The sequence below is a fragment of the Ranitomeya variabilis genome, chromosome 1 (genome assembly GCF_051348905.1).
Source record: "Ranitomeya variabilis isolate aRanVar5 chromosome 1, aRanVar5.hap1, whole genome shotgun sequence".
NCBI lineage: Eukaryota > Metazoa > Chordata > Amphibia > Anura > Dendrobatidae > Ranitomeya > Ranitomeya variabilis.
In genome coordinates this window covers 389,135,835-389,153,869 of record NC_135232.1, presented here as the reverse complement: position 1 = coordinate 389,153,869, position 18,035 = coordinate 389,135,835, and the positions used below count along the sequence as shown (strand labels likewise).

Genomic DNA, 18,035 nt, shown 5'->3' with positions numbered 1-18,035 from the left:
AAGAAGATATGAATAATCCATTTTTTTAGTGGTATTTCGTGTTTAAAATAAAGCTCCATGTCCCCACCCCCTGTGCGCCCCCCCCCCCCGCTGTTCTGAAAATACTCACCCGGCTCCCTCGTTGGCTGTCGCTGCTTCCTGTCCTGGCCGCACCTTCTACTGTATGCGGTCACGTGGGGCCGCCGATTACAGTCATGAATATGCGGCTCCACCTCCCATAGGGGTGGAGCCGCATATTCATTACTGTAAATGAGCGGCCCCACGTGACCGCATACAGGAGAAGCTGCGGCCAGGACAGGACGCTGCGAGGGAGGCGGGTGAGTATTTTCCGAACAGCGGGGGGGCGCACAGGGGGTGGGGACATGGAGCTTTATTTTAAACAGGAAATACCACTAAAAAAATGGATTATTCATATCTTCTTTACAGCAAACGCTGCTGCACAGAAGATATGAATCGCGGCTTCAGCACGATGCAGGGGACAGCGCTAAACTTTAGCGCTGTCTCTCCTGCACGGTGCGTGTGGTACCCAGTGGGCACACGGGAGGCACACGTGTGCCACACTGATGTGCCACAGAAACGCACGGGCACACGGACACGGATAATTCCGGTACCGTTTTTTTCCGGTACCGGAATTATCTGGACGTGTGAGACTGGCCTAAGGGAGAGGGAGTCTATTACACAGGATGACTTCCAACGGTTGGCTGGAAGCCATCTTGCAGCTGAACACATGCTAATTTGACCTTTGACCACAATTTTATTGCATGCGTTATTGACGCTGTGTTTTTTGTCTCTTTTTGGGGGGGGGCATGTCATGCTTTTAAATAAAGCTACGGTACTTTGTTTTATATACTTCCTGTCATTTGACTGAGAAAACTTTACTGATAGGCATGTGCATATTACATGTATTTTTCATGCATTTGTTCCTTGTAAACACATTTAAAACACGTATCTTTTTTATCTGCTGATTTTCCAAATATACAATACAAGTCGATGGCAAAAATCCACACATAAAACTCAGGATACCTCCAAGAGACATTGACATGTTGAAGATTTGAAACACGCAATGCGGGTCAGTTTGCACAAAGATTAAAAAAACACAGTGGTCAGGAGATTTCTATAAATCCCATCCACTTTTCGGGAACTGCAAGATGATGCATTTTTGTTGTAGCAAAAATATGCAGCGTAAAAAGATCACCAGAAACTCATTGTGGACACACAGCCTTAGGCCTCCTTCATATGTCCTGATATTTCTGGTACTGGGAAAACCAGTATTGGTGCTATCCACATCCATGTGTGCCACCCGTGTGACCATATGTAACATACTTGTGACATCTGTGTGCAACATCAGCGGGACACATACTGGAATAGAAATGACCATTGTTTAGGTGTTAGATGTGCAAAGATAGAGAAAAAATGATAAATAGGTAGATAGAAAGGTGTTCCTGAGGTACACAATCACGGAACTAATTATATATTTAACCGTACATGTATTTAGCAATAAATAATTGAATACAATGGTGTGGGGTCCCCCCTATATTTAATAACCAGCTAAGTGAAAGCAGACAACTAAGCTGGTCTTATTATGCTGGGAAGGGCCTAATAACCATGGACCTTCCCAGACTATTAATATCAGCTAACAGCTGTCTGCTTAGCCTTTACTGCTTAGCCTTTACTAGTTATAAAAAGAGAGGACCTCAATTCACAGCCGTCGGCTCTCATGAGCGCAGTGCGAGAGCCAGAATGATGAGCGCTGACGTCTCTGCTCATCAATCCAGCTCTCGCGTTGCCCTCCCTGTTACTCGTCAGATGTGAACTGTGGTAACCTTACTAACGTCACCACTCGTCACAGCAGCCGGGTTCTTGAAGGGTGCAGCGTGAGAACTGGCAGTGGCTGTTGCTCTAGTCTTTGGAGCTTCGTTTGGTGAACAGTACTCCATACACTGGACTAAAAAGGCGGGAATCATTGTAGGAGCTCAATGTGGATTACAGCAGACTGGTGTGGACTTATTTTTTTTTTTTAGTAAATGGATGAAGGAGGAATATTTTGGGGAACTGATTTTTACAAATGAAGGACTTTTGCGTATATGTTTCTTTCTTTTGACTACAGGGTTAGTAATGGGGGGTGTCTCACAGACACCTCTCCATTACTAACCACAGGGCTTGATGTAAGCACCAGCTGCTGACATCAACGCCACATTCCCATTATCCTGATTGCCACTGATCCAGGGCAATCGGGAATAGCCGAGGCTAAGTGCCAGAATTGGCGCATCTAATGGATGCACCATTTCTGGGGCTGTCGAGGGCTGGTCTTAGGCTGGGAAGGGCCCAATAACCATGGACCTTCCCAGCCTATTAATATCAGCCTGCAACTGTCTCCTTAACCTTTGCTGGTTATTAAAATAGGGGGGCCCCATGTCATTTTATTTAGAGTCCCTCCATTTTTAATAACCAGTAAAGACTAAGCAGACAGCTGTGAGCTGGTATTAATGGGCTGGGAAGCTCCATGGTTATTGGGCCCTTCCCAGCACAATGAGACAAGCTGACAGCTGTCTACTTTCCCTTAGCTGATTATTAAAAATAAGGGGATTAAAAACAATTTTTTCAATTTATTTTTTATTAGCTAAATACATGTACAGTAAAATACACAGGCATGGCACTAATTATGCAAACGGATGCCACACGTATGGTACATACGGATACATGGATAGCACATGGATCGTACACATGGACATTGATATCACTGGTACTGTTTTTTCCATTATCGGAAATATCAGGACGTGTTAAGGAGGACTTAGGCCGGCGTCACACTGGCGAGTTTTACGGACGTATGAGCGCAGAAAATACACCCGTAAAATACGCATAACACACGGCCCAACGATTCTCTATGGCCCAGCTCCTATCAGCCGTATTTTACTGATCCGTATTATACGGTCTTCTATGGCAGTACAAAATCGCAGCATGCTGCGTTTGTCACCGTAATGCGCAAAAAAATCGCCAGTGAAAGTCTATGGGGGCGAGGAAAATACGGGTTACACACGGACCAGCAGTGTGACTTGCGAGAAATACGCAGCAGTGTTCTATAGAAAAGCCGGAAATTCATTTGCCGGCTTTTCATTTCTCCTTCACAAACCCGACATGATATGAGACATGGTTTACATACAGTAAATCATCTCATATCCCTTTATTTTTTTGCATATTCCACACTACTAATGTTAGTAGTGTGTATGTGCAAAATTTGGGCGCTGTAGCTTGTAACATAAAGGGTTAAATCGCGGAAAAAAATGGCGTAGGCTCCCGCGCAATTTTCTCCGCCAGAGTGGTAAAGCCAGTGATTGAGGGCAGATATTAATAGCCTAGAGAGGGTCCATGGTTATTGGCCCCCCCCTGGCTAAAAATATCTGCCCCCAGCCACCCCAGAAAAGGCACATCTGGAAGATGCGCCTATTCTGGCACTTGGCCACTCTCTTCCCACTCCCGTGTAGCGGTGGGATATGGGGTAATGAAGGGTTAATGTCACCTTGCTATTGTAAGGTGACATTAAGCCAGGTTAATAATGGAGAAACGTCAGTTATGACACCTATCCATTATTAATCCAATAGTACGAAATGGTTAATAAAACACACACATTATTTACAACTATTTTAATGAAATAAAGACACAGGTTGTTGTAATATTTTATTATACTGGTAATCCACCTGAAGACCCTCGTTCTGTAACAAAGTTAAACAAAACAAACAACAATATCTCATACCTTCCGTCGTTCCGTCAGTCCCACGATGTAAATCCATCTGAAGGGGTTAAATCATTTTACAGCCAGGAGCTGTGCTAAAGCAGTGCTCGTGCCTGTAAAACCCCCAGGAATGAATGGATTGCAGGGGAATGACCTGTAGTTACCTTGAGTCGCGGTGATGCGCCCTCTGCTGGATATCCTCATATGAACTCGAGCGTGGGAACTTTTACCAGGCTCCAGTTCATGAGGACATCCAGCAGAGGGCGCATCACCGCAGCTCAAGGTAACTACAGGTCATTCCCCTGCAATCCATTCATTCCCGGGGGGTTTACAGGCACAAGCACTGCTTTAGCACAGCTCCTGGCTGTAAAATGATTTAAACCCTTCAGATGGATTTACTTCGTGGGACTTGACCTGAACGACGGAAGGTATGAGATATTGTTGTTTTTTTAGTTTTCCTTTGTTACAGAACCCGAGGGTCTTCAGGTGGATTACCAGTATAATAAAATATTACAACAACCTGTGTCTTTATTTCATTAAAATACTTTTTAAAAATGTGTGTGTGTTTTATTAACCATTTCGTACTATTGGATTAATAATGGATAGGTGTCATAATTGACGCCTCTCCATTATTAATCTGGCTTAATGTCACCTTACAATAGCAAGGTGACATTAACCCTTCATTACCCCATATCCCACCGCTACAGGGGAGTGGGAAGAGAGTGGCCAAGTGCCAGAATAGGCGCATCTTCCAGATGTGCCTTTTCTGGGGTGACTGGGGGCAGATGTTTGTAGCCAGGGGGGGGGCCAATAACCATGGACCCTCTCTAGGCTATTAATATCTGCCCTCAGTCACTGGCTTTACCACTCTGGTGGAGAAAATTGCGCGGGAGCCCACGCCAATTTTTTCCGCCATTTAACCCTTTATTTTACAAGCTAGAGTGCCCACATTTTGCACATACACACTACTTACATTAGTAGTGTGGAATATGCAAAAAAAAAAAAGGCATATGAGATGGTTTACTGTATGTAAACCATGTCTCATACCCTGTCGAGTTTGGGAAGGAGAAATGAAAAGCCGGCAATTGAATTACTGGCTTTTCACATATCTCGCACTGAATTAAATATAAATACAGAATATATATATATGTGTCTCAATGACATATATATATATGTTTTAATGAACATTTGAGCACATAAATCCATTAGATGTCGGTTTTGCAAACCTGCGAGAAAATATCGCAGTACGGATGCCATACGGATTACATGCGGAGAATGCCATGCGCAAAATACGCTGCCACACCCTGCCTACGGATGACATACGGATCACTATTTTGGGGACTTTTCTGCGTATTACGGCCGTAAAAAACGGACCGTATTGTCTTACGCCTAGTGTGACGCCGGCCTTAGTCACACCTCAGTACTTGGTCAGTATTCTGCATCATTGTACGAATGCCAAAACCAGGAGTGGAAACTATACAGTAATTGAAAGACTGACACCTGTTCTGTGTTTTGGAGACACTGCTGGTTTTGGCTTACAAATACCGATCAAAAATACTTGCTCCCCGGGCTTTTATGAAAGGTTGCTTTTTTCACTTGGTGAGCTGCTTTGCTCTGTAAATGCTTGTGATTCTTGTAGACTACAGACCTAGACCCATGAGGTGCTCACCATATTTATATCCAGTGCTTTATTCAGACAAAACTATACTATTTTACAGTATATGTATGATGTTTCATGACAGTAACTGTAAATCTTTAAAACTGCTCAGTATTTTACAAAGAAATAAGTAATGTTTGTCAATTTTTTTTTATTTTTTTTTATTGTTGCTTAGGCATCAGAGTCGTGAAGCTGAACCTAAAGATTATGATGTCACTGAAGCTCCGCTAGGTAAGAAGAGTTTGTCTCAATCTACCTATAGACGATTAGGAAACAACACCAGTGAAGTGAGTATAATTTATTACTATAAGTAGATTAAGGTGTTTTTTTTTCTTGGTTTATGTAAATAAAGCTATATTTGACCCTGCCCAGATGTCAGTACTAGGACTGATACCAGTAACATGCCCCTTTTAATGGGTTTTCACAAATTTTGGATTGTATTTACAAAAGATAAGAATTGTAGCCTGCATTATCAGTTCTATTAGTGTGTGTGTGTGGGGGGGGGGGAGTTAGTGTTGCACATAGTGCTATTCCTGCCGTCTAACAATGCTCACCATGATGGAACTACAGCAACTATATTGTAAGCAGTGGCATACTGCTAAGGCATTTAGGACTTCTTCTGTGGGGCCCAATGATTTCAATGTATGCCTCTGATTGTAAGAGGTCTGTTGGGGGCACCGTTGGCATCAGCTGATCATATAACATTTAGTAATTGTTGGTCGTTTAACAGCCTGTTTGTACTGGCAGAGCGCGGTAAACAATGCACAAGAAGCGATCAGGAATAGATCACTCGGTGCACATGGGCTGCCATAGTTCTTGGCAGTGTGAGTCCTGTTTTCACAGATGAGGCTCCACTGAGAGGTATGACTTTTTTTTTTTGCACTAGACAAAAGATCAATTGACCCAATGAACGAGCGTTTTGCTGGCTCGTCAGGTGATTGGCAGCCTGTTTACACTGAAAGGTTATAGTGAAATGAGTCATATTAACCCCTTTACGACCTACTCAGTACGTCCTGGTTGGGAAGTGCTTCACGACCTTTGATGTACTGAGTATGTCCAGTAGCTGTATGCGCACTCGATCGCCGCAGGGTGATCAGCTGACACCCAACACTCACTGCCATGAGTGGTTCCCACATTGCTGTGGTGTTCACAGTCCTCTTGAAATAGGACAAGTTGGATGGTAAAACAACTGCTAGTAATATCCCAAAAGTAATAGGAATGAAAAAATAACTATACATGCCAAATAAGTTGAAAAGAAAAGTCTTGAGTGAGGAAAAGAAGGGCTCAGTTCTGGCTTTACAAGCAGAGGGACACAGTGAGCGTCATGTTGCCTCTATCCTTAAAATTTCTAAGATGGCTTCCATTACAACAAGGCCAAGCAGCAGACATTGGGGACAACAAAGCTACAGACTGGCAGAAGGCAAAAAAGACTCTCCATTGTCCGGGATGAATGCCATCTTATTCAAATGTCACTCAGCAACTGCAGGATAACATCAAGAGATCTACAAAAGGAATGGCAAATGGCAGCTGGGGTGAAGTTTGCGGCAAGAACAGTTCGTAACAGGCTCCTAGAGGCAGGGCTCAAGTCATGTAAAGCTAGAAAAAAGCCTTTCATCAATGAGAAGCAAAGGAGAGCCAGACTGAAGCTTGCCAAAGACCATAAGGATTGGACCATAGAGGACTGGAGTAAGGTAATCTTCTCTGATGAGTCTAATTTTCAGCTTTGCCCAACACCTGGTCGTCTAATGGTTAGATGGAGACCTGGAGAGGCGTACAAGCCACAGTGTCTTGCACCCACTGTGACATTTGGTGGAGGATCGGTGATGATCTGGGGATGCTTCAGCAAGGCTGGAATTGGGCAGGTTAATCCTTGCGAAGGACATATAAATCAAGCCGCATACAAGGTTATCCTGGAAAAACAGTTGATTCCTTCTGCTAAGGCATGATCCCCCAACTCTAAGGACTGATTTTTTTTCCAGCAGGACAATGCCCCATTCCACACAGCTAGGTCAATCAAGGTGTGAATGAAGGACCACCACATCAAATCCCTGTCATGGGTAGCCCAATCTCCAGACCTGAACCCCATTGAAAACCTCTGGAATATAATCAAGAGGAAGATGGATAGTCACAAGCCATCAAACAAAGAAGAACTGCTTAAATGTTTGTACCAGGAGTGGCATAAGATCACCCAAAGGCAGTGTGAAAGACTGGTGGAAAGTATGCTAAGACTTCCTGAGTTAAAACATTAGTGTTGTTGTTTCTAAATGATTATGAACTTTTTTTTTTTTTTTGCATTATTTGAGGTCTGCAAGCAATGCATTTTTTTGCTATTTTGACCATTTCTCATTTTCAGAAAATAAATACAAAATTTATTGCTTGGAACTTTGGAGACATGTTGTCAGTAGTTTATAGAATAAAAGAACAAGTTACATTTTACTCAAAAATCAGACAAACTGAAAAATATTGCAGTGGTCCCTTATCTTTTACCAGAGCTGTGTGTGTGTGTGTGTGTGTGTGTGTGTGTGTGTGTGTGTGTGTATATATATATATATATCCTCCCTTTTCCCAATTCAGAAATAAAAATAAATATATTTGGTGTCGCTGCATAAGACCCTGAGCTATGAAAAATATTAAAGTAATTAACTCGTGTGTTTAATTCTGCAAAATTTGAAATAAAAAATCGAAACCTCAGAAATTCAATTTTTTTGGTCACGACATCTCCCTCAAAAAATGCAGTAATAAATTATCAAAACATTGTATATACCCCAAAATGGTACCAATAAAAAAATACAGTTCTCCATTTTAAAAAAAAGCCTTCACCCAGCTCCATCAACTGAAAAATAAGAAGTCATAGATCTTAGAAAATGCCAACACAAATCGAAACACGTCAGCATTTTTTTTAAATATGTTTGGCATTGCAAACATTACTGCCTTGAAGAATTATATTTCCAACTAATGTTTACTACACAATGAATGCTGTGAAAATGAAACCCAATAAACAAAGTTAAAATTTTTGCAATTTTTTTTTACCCTATTTGACATTTTTCAGCTTTTCACTGAATTGCTTATTGATGGCGTCAATAGAAAATGCAACTTGTCCTGCCAAAAGCAAGCCCTCATACAGTTGTGCTGATGGGGGTATAGAAAAGTTAAAGCTCTTGGAGCAGGGAAAAAACAAAAACATGTCTAGCATGAAGGAGTTAAAGGGCGCAAAAGGAGTGAATTATGCTGGTAAACCATATATATGTAGCCATAGAAAAAACTTCTGCGAAAGCTCCTACAGAACTGAGCCTCATTAACTACAGGGCACATCACCTCACAGTTTGAGAAGCACTCCTCTATATTAAATATGCAAATGGTCTCTTCAGAGAGGACGAGGACTTGAAGTCTAGTGGACCTATTGGAAGTAGCAATCCTCCAAGTTGATATCGACTCTTTAACGAGCCTTGCCATATGACTTAGGATAAAAGCCAAACCAGAATCTCAATTTGCAGACATGGTGTTTTGGTGTACTGCCCCTCGGCAGTGTAGAGTATGAGATCTGATTCGGCTAGGTTAAAGGCTAAAGGCCCCGTCTCACTTAGCGACGCTAAAGCGATCCCGACAACGATACAACCTGTCAGGGATCGTTGCTGCGTCGCTATGTGGTCGCTGGTGAGATGTCAAACAGTGAGATCTCCAACGATCGCAGCTGTGATCTCACTGTTTGACATCTCACCAGCGACCTGTAGCGACCTGTACAACGATGTCACATGGGAGCTATTATGACGATTCAGTGTCTGAGTCGTCAACGAGGTCGTTGGTAAGGTGTCAAACACAGCGATGTGTGCTACCCAGCGGGACCTCAACGATCAAAAAAAGGTCCAGGCCATTCCGACACGACCAGCGATCTCACAGCAGGGGCCTGGTCGCTGCTACGTGTCACACATAGCGAGATCGCTACTGAGGTCGCTGTTGCGTCACAAAACTTGTGACTCAGCAGCGATCTCGCTAGCGATCTCGCTTAGTGAGACGGGGGCTTAAGGCTGGGAACTAAGGGATAAGGTTACTCCTTGTGGAGATTGACAAGCCAGGTCAAGTGGAAGAGGACTTGAACTCTAGTGCCTGCAAATTGGGATTCTGATTTGGCTTTTATCCTAACTAATATTGCAAGGCTTGTTAAAGTGTCGATATTGACTTGTATAAAATATTCTTCACATGACATTTCCATGGTGCACCCAGTTCTATAAAATAAACTTCAGGTCATGTAATAGTTCCTATGCATCAGTGGCCATTACACAAAAAAAGAAGATAATTTAAAGGGTTTAGTTGCAGAGATCTGTCAGATGAGGTATGGTCTGTACACTGCAACTGGGAGGAAAAGAAGAATCATGGAAAGTGTCGTTTTGTAGGCTTATTTTCCATGTAGACTTGCCAATCCAAACTGTTAAACAACCCCCAGTCGGCTATATGCAAGCTGATATGTCGTTGTTTACTGCATTAAACAGGCCAAAGGAACAGTGATGGACACAGGATGATTACTAATATGATTGTTCAAGTCCCTTACGCTATTATGTTGTGTACAATTCTTCACCTGTTTACATTGGTCAATGTGCTGCCAATAACCATGAATTTTGTGCATATATAAAAATTATTTTTCCTGATAAATGAACATTTTGCTCATTGGTTGGATGATTGCTGGCATGTTTGTATGGGCGAATGGGTAACAAGTGTTCATACTATAGTAGTTTGGCTTCAAACAATAAAATTCTATATTAAAATGGCCTCCAACATGTATTTCAAATGGCAGCCCTATCTAATCACTTATCCGGTTGCAGTCAAAAGATCATTATTGTAAGCTCACATCTCAGTGAACTTCGGAGAAGGGCTCAGATGCGAGAGAAAATAAATCTTCCCACATGACTGAGCATGAAAGATTTATTTTTTTCTCGTCACAGCCCTTCTCCTCGGCTCTCTGAGGTATATGTGCTTACGATACTGGTTTTATGACTGCTGCACGTCCTGACATGTGACCAGAACTGGCTGCCATTTGAATTCTGTGATTATGGGTATTTAATTACATTTTTGGAGAACCCCGCTAAAGTGACTGCCTTCCTGTCATTATCAGCACTATAAACGTTTTGGTCTTGAGTTATGACTTTCCAATGAAGTTAGATAAATCTTTTAAAAATTTTGGATTTTACAAATTACTATGTGGCAAATTTGAACATGGACAAAATACAAGTTGAAAAAACAAGTCTATTAAAATATAAAAAATGTGACCAATTGTCATAATTTGTATTATTTTATTCAGGACTGGAATACCACAACTGAACATCAGCTGTCTCAAGTTTATCTGAAAGGTGACTATGAAGTCCGAGATGTTGGCAAACAAATGGTCAATGAGGACAACTTTGATACTCTCAATCTTAAAAGGTAACTTGCTCTATAGTTTACAGGTAAATTGAGATTTTCAACCCCAAGGTTTGAGTTTTAGCCTATCTGCAATTTATTACACTGTGTACCTAGAAACATTAATGAGGTTGTCCACTTCATTCAATTCTTTGACTCCTAATCTAGATTGTTAAAATAAACTCAGTTGAAAAAAACCAGTTCATTACCTTTTATAAATACAATTTGTTCCTCCTCTGTCCCTTCCTATCACGACACCCTCCTTTCATGTTTCCTTGTCTCCGTCTGAAGCTTTCTCCTTACTTCTCCCCATCTTGGAAAGAACATCAACCTAACAGGAGTGAAAGGCTTTCCTCATAGGGCAGTTTAGGCACATTAGGAATACAGTAGGTAGTTTAATAGAGGAACATTAAATGTAATAGACAACCCCTTTAAATGCATGTCTGTGTGTTTTACTTTATTATATAATGTCTCGGGCTTTGGAAGGGGTTACGTCTATTTCTTCATCTTCTTCTAAGTCTTTGGTTTCATCTACATTAAAGCCCCTGTTGTAGATTCCATCATATTTGGAAGAAAAAACAATTGTACAGCTCAGTGGATTATTGTCATGATCTCTGCAGGCAGAGATCATAGCAAGCCTATAGAGGGACAAGCTCTCGGAAGATGGAACTATACTGACCATGAACTAAGCCTGCCGCGCAACTAGAAATAGCCAGGTAGCATTTCCTATTTAACGCTAGATGCCCAGCTCTGGCCTAAGACCTAAATAGCTAGCAGAGGGAAATATAAGACCTGGCTCACCTCTAGAGAAATATTCCAAAGAAGACAGTAGCCCCCCACATATAATGACGGTGAGTTCAGATGAAACAACAAACGCAGCAGGAAAATAGTCTTAGCAAATTTGAGGTCCGCTTACTAGATAGCAGAAGACAGATAGTATACTTTCATGGTCAGCAGAAAAACACTAACAAAACACCATCCAGAGATTACCTTAAACTCTGGCATTAACTCATAACGCCAGAGTAGCAATCCCTGATCAACGAGAGCTTTCCAGACACAGTAACAAAACTTCAGCTGTGAACTGGAACAAATAGGCAAAACAAAACATGGACAAAAGTCCAACTTATCTAGTAGTAGTCTAGAAGCAGGAACAAGCACTGAGAGGCATCAGATAACATTGTTGACCGGCAAGAAACCACCAGAGAAATGAGCTTAAATAGCGACACCCACTACTGATGGAATCAGGTGAAACAGGAAAGAGGATGACAAGTCCAATTCCACAAGCGGCCACCGGGGGAGCCCAGAATCCAAATTCACAACAGTACCCCCCCCTCAAGGAGGGGGCACCGAACCCTCACCAGATCCACCAGGGCGACCAGGATGAGCCCTATGGAAGGCACGAACAAGATCAGAAGCATGAACATCAGATGCATTGACCCAAGAATTATCCTCCTGGCCGTAACCCTTCCAGTTGACCAGATACTGGAGTTTCCGTCTGGAAACACGAGAGTCCAAAATTTTCTCCACAACGTACTCCAACTCACCCTCAACCAACACCGGAGCAGGAGGCTCAACTGAAGGTACAACAGGTACCTCATACCTGCGCAATAACGACCGATGAAAAACGTTATGAATGGAAAAGGACGCAGGGAGGTCCAAACGGAAAGAAACAGGATTAAGAATCTCCAATATTCTATAAGGGCCGATGAACCGAGGTTTAAACTTAGGAGAAGAGACCCTCATAGGGACAAAACGAGAAGACAACCACACTAAATCTCCAACACAAAGCCGAGAACCAACACGACGATGACGGTTGGCAAAACGCTGAGTCTTCTCCTGGGACAACTTCAAATTGTCCATAACCTGCCCCCAAATGTGATGCAATCTCTCTACCACCGCATCCACTCCAGGACAATCCGAGGATTCCACCTGACCGGAGGAAAATCGAGGGTGAAACCCCGAATTACAGAAAAACGGGGACACCAAGGTGGAAGAACTGGCCCGATTATTGAGGGCGAACTCTGCCAATGGCAAAAAAGCAACCCAATCATCCTGGTCAGCAGAGACAAAACACCTCAGATATGTCTCAAGGGTCTGATTAGTCCGCTCGGTCTGGCCATTAGTCTGAGGGTGAAAAGCAGACGAAAAAGACAAATCTATGCCCATCCTAGCACAGAATGCCCGCCAAAATCTAGACACAAATTGGGTACCTCTGTCAGAAACAATATTCTCAGGAATACCGTGCAATCGGACAACATTCTGAAAAAACAGAGGAACCAACTCAGAAGAAGAAGGCAACTTGGGCAGAGGAACCAAATGGACCATTTTAGAGAAACGGTCACAGACCACCCAGATGACAGACATCTTCTGGGAAACAGGCAGATCTGAAATAAAATCCATCGAGATGTGTGTCCAAGGCCTCTTAGGAATAGGCAAGGGCAACAGCAGTCCGCTAGCCCGAGAACTACAAGACTTGGCCCGAGCACAAACGTCACATGACTGCACAAAGACTCGCACATCTCGTGACAGAGAAGGCCACCAGAAGGATCTTGCCACCAAATCCCTGGTACCAAAAATTCCGGGATGACCTGCCAATGCAGAAGAATGTACCTCAGAGATGACTCTGCTGGTCCAATCATCCGGAACAAACAGTCTATCAGGCGGACAACGATCCGGTCTATCCGCCTGAAACTCTTGCAAGGACCGCCGCAGATCAGGAGAAACGGCCGACAAAATTACTCCCTCCCTAAGGATACCTGTGGGTTCAGAATTACCAGGAGAGTCCGGGTCAAAACTCCTAGAAAGGGCATCTGCCTTAACATTCTTAGAACCCGGTAGGTATGACACCACAAAATTAAAGCGAGAAAAAAATAAAGACCAGCGCGCCTGTCTAGGATTCAGGCGTCTGGCAGTCTCAAGATAAATCAAATTTTTGTGGTCAGTCAATACCACCACCTGATGTCTAGCCCCCTCGAGCCAATGGCGCCACTCCTCAAACGCCCACTTCATGGCCAAAAGCTCCCGATTCCCAACATCATAATTCCGCTCTGCGGGCGAAAATTTGCGAGAAAAGAAGGCACAAGGCCTAATGACGGAGCAGTCGGAACCTTTCTGCGACAACACTGCCCCAGCTCCGATCTCCGAAGCGTCAACCTCAACCTGAAAAGGCAGATTCACATCAGGCTGACGCAACACAGGGGCAGAGGCAAAACGGCGCTTAAGCTCCTGAAAGGCCTCTACAGCATGAGGGGACCAATTAGCAACATCAGCGCCTTGTCTGGTCAAATCAGTCAGTGGTTTAACGACATCCGAAAAACCAGCAATAAATCGGCGGTAAAAGTTGGCAAAGCCCAAAAATCTCTGAAGACCCTTAAGAGAGGAGGGCTGAGTCCAGTCACAAATAGCTTGCACCTTGACGGGATCCATCTCAATGGAAGAGGGAGAAAAAATATACCCCAAAAAGGAAATTTTCTGGACCCCAAAAACGCACTTAGACCCCTTCACACATAAAGAATTAGACCGCAGAACCTGAAAAACTCTCCTGACCTGCTGGACATGAGAGTCCCAGTCATCAGAAAAAATCAGAATATCATCCAGATATATTATCATAAATTTATCCAGAAAATCGCGGAAAATATCATGCATAAAAGACTGGAAAACTGAAGGGGCATTAGAAAGACCAAAAGGCATGACCAAATACTCAAAGTGGCCCTCGGGCGTATTAAATGCGGTCTTCCACTCATCCCCCTGCCTGATCCGCACCAAATTATACGCCCCACGAAGATCAATTTTAGAGAACCACTTAGCACCCTCTATACGAGCAAACAAATCAGTAAGCAATGGCAATGGGTATTGATACTTAACAGTGATCTTATTCAGAAGCCGATAATCAATACATGGTCTCAAAGAGCCGTCTTTTTTTGAGACAAAGAAAAACCCAGCTCCCAAGGGAGAAGAAGATGGACGAATATGTCCCTTTTCCAAAGACTCCTTTATATATTCCCGCATAGCAGCATGTTCCGGCACAGACAAATTAAACAAACGACCCTTTGGATATTTACAACCCGGTATCAAATCTATGGCACAATCGCACTCACGGTGCGGAGGTAACGACCCAAGCTTGGGTTCGTCAAAGACGTCTTGATAATCAGAGAGGAACTCAGGGACTTCAGAGGGAATGGACGACGAAATAGAAACCAAAGGTACGTCCCCATGAATACCCTTACATCCCCAGCTCAACACAGACATTGCTCTCCAGTCCAAGACTGGGTTGTGAGACTGCAACCATGGCAATCCCAGTACCAAATCGTCATGTAAATTATACAGCACCAGGAAACGAATAATCTCCTGGTGATCCGGATTGATACGCATGGTTACTTGTGTCCAGTATTGTGGTTTATTATTAGCCAATGGGGTGGAGTCAATCCCCTTCAGAGGAATAAGAGTCTCCAAAGGCTCTAAATCAAAACCACAACGATTGGCAAAGGACCAATCCATAAGACTCAGAGCGGCGCCAGAGTCAACATAGGCGTCCGTGGCAATGGATGACAAAGAGCAAATCAGGGTTACAGACAAAATAAACTTAGACTGAATGGTGCTAATGGAAACAGACTTATCAAGCTTCTTTGTACGCCTAGAGCATGCTGAAATAACATGAGTAGAATCCCCACAATAGAAACACAATCCATTCTTCCGTCTAAAATTCTGTCGCTCGCTCCTGGACAGAATTCTATCACACTGCATACTTTCTGGCGTCTTTTCCATAGACACCGCCAGATGGTGCACCGGTTTGCGCTCCCGCAGACGCCTATCAATCTGAATAGCCATTGTCATGGACTCATTCAGACCTGCAGGCAAAGGGAACCCCACCATAACATCCTAAACCGGTGCAATTATTCAAACCCGCAGTTACACTCTGGAGATCCATTATTGTCAGGTGCACACAGAGCATACAGAGATTAGGAGGAGAGAGAGAGAAAAGACTGCAGCAAGGCAGACTGGAGGAAAAAAAAAAAAAAAAAAATTTCAGCAGACTTCTTATAACTCTCCTTTCTCAACCTGGGTCTTTAACACTTTATGGCCGGTCAAACTGTCATGATCTCTGCAGGCAGAGATCATAGCAAGCCTATAGAGGGACAAGCTCTCGGAAGATGGAACTATACTGACCATGAACTAAGCCTGCCGCGCAACTAGAAATAGCCAGGTAGCATTTCCTATTTAACGCTAGATGCCCAGCTCTGGCCTAAGACCTAAATAGCTAGCAGAGGGAAATATAAGACCTGGCTCACCTCTAGAGAAATATTCCAAAGAAGACAGTAGCCCCCCACATATAATGACGGTGAGTTCAGATGAAACAACAAACGCAGCAGGAAAATAGTCTTAGCAAATTTGAGGTCCGCTTACTAGATAGCAGAAGACAGATAGTATACTTTCATGGTCAGCAGAAAAACACTAACAAAACACCATCCAGAGATTACCTTAAACTCTGGCATTAACTCATAACGCCAGAGTAGCAATCCCTGATCAACGAGAGCTTTCCAGACACAGTAACAAAACTTCAGCTGTGAACTGGAACAAATAGGCAAAACAAAACATGGACAAAAGTCCAACTTATCTAGTAGTAGTCTAGAAGCAGGAACAAGCACTGAGAGGCATCAGATAACATTGTTGACCGGCAAGAAACCACCAGAGAAATGAGCTTAAATAGCGACACCCACTACTGATGGAATCAGGTGAAACAGGAAAGAGGATGACAAGTCCAATTCCACAAGCGGCCACCGGGGGAGCCCAGAATCCAAATTCACAACAGATTATATTATAAAATAGTGGGGTCTGTTAGGTGTCAGTGCGGTCTGATGGGTGAGGAGTGTGGCACTGCATATTGGTTTCTGTTCATAACAAACTATAACACAGATGTGACAGCCTAATGACCCCTATACACGGGCAAATCGAAGCTCTTAAACATCTTCCAGTTGGCTATATACGAGATGATCGGCTATCATTTACTGGCCTGATTAGATCGGCCGATTAAATTCATGCGCTCATAGAAAGCCATGTTATCGGCAGCACATGTTCCGTTTACATGGGGCAATGTGCAGCTTAAAAATAATTGCACCTCATGAATGAGCATTTTACTTTTTTGTCGGGTGATTGCTGGCCTGTTTAGATTGGCTGATAGTCTGGAACAATCATTTCTAACAACTCTTGAGGCCTTATTAGCTTGTCTAAAAGCGCCATTAGATTGAGACCCCCCTGGGGATCAGCGAATCACTATGAGTTCAGCTCTGTGCTCATATGTCCTGCATTTTAATAAGGGGCAAGCGTGTAATTCATCTGCTATAGTGGGGGCTGCTTTCTCTCTGTATGTCCTTATGCCCTTGAAATAAGACAGTGTGATGAATTTAATGAGAATATTCAGACATAAGCTGTTTCTGGTTGTACTTCATTTATATTTTGTATAGATTGTGTTTGCAGTGAGAAGTATTTGACATCATCTTTAAGTAATAAAATAAGTTGATGCCAGGTTACACGCTATATTCCCCTTTATATTGTAGCACGCTACTTAAAGGCTGGTCAGAAGAAATTAAGTTTGACTTTCATGAATTAACTGCTGTGCATTTTAGCCAAAACTTTGCTTAGTTGTCAGGTTGGTTCAGGTCAATACCTCCTTCTTCCCATGCTGGAATTTCATTGTTTTGTTTGTTGTTATGTTTTTTTTTGTTTGTTTGTTTTTTTGCTTTCTGCTTGAACAACCAAAACGATACTCTAAAAATAACTTTTATTGATATATATTAAAACAAAGTGGATGTATATCTAAAAAGAGCTGCTTCTGTCAGAATACAGTAATTTACACTAGTCTCATGTTGATCTCTTCACTAAAGGTGATAAGTTGTTAAAGAGATACAATTAGAATTCATTAATACCTGAACATTAGTGATAGGACTAGAACAACAGATACATACGGTATATGCCCTTGTGCAAAAAAGTGCAAAGAAAGATAGAAAAGGTGTGGATCTCATCTAATTCACTTGCAGACTGGCATCCGGGTTACATCCTCAGTCGAGAAACATTCCTCAAGCTACCCTGTTGTGCCCTCTGCATCGACTCCTGCCCTAGCAAGGGCAGTATCCAAGTATACCTTATTCTGATTGAAAAATCCCTCCTGACACATTTCTTTCTCATCAGGGGAGTGTACTTGTTTTTGGGAAAGGCACCAGCTAGGAGAGGACCAGATTGCTCCAAAAGGAGATAGTAACA

At 42.9% G+C, this 18,035-nt stretch overlaps 1 protein-coding gene across 3 annotated transcripts in view; it reads left to right on the top strand.

The window, feature by feature from the left end:
• CFAP95 (cilia and flagella associated protein 95) overlaps nucleotides 1-18,035 on the top strand; it is a 101,675-nt gene that overhangs the window by 8,551 nt on the left and 75,089 nt on the right. For all 3 annotated transcript variants that reach the window (XM_077249070.1, XM_077249069.1, XM_077249071.1), the window contains exons 2-3: nucleotides 5,563-5,674; nucleotides 10,681-10,802. In XM_077249070.1, coding sequence (XP_077105185.1) covers nucleotides 5,563-5,674; nucleotides 10,681-10,802 — 234 coding nt within the window. The remainder of the gene's footprint in view (nucleotides 1-5,562; nucleotides 5,675-10,680; nucleotides 10,803-18,035) is intronic.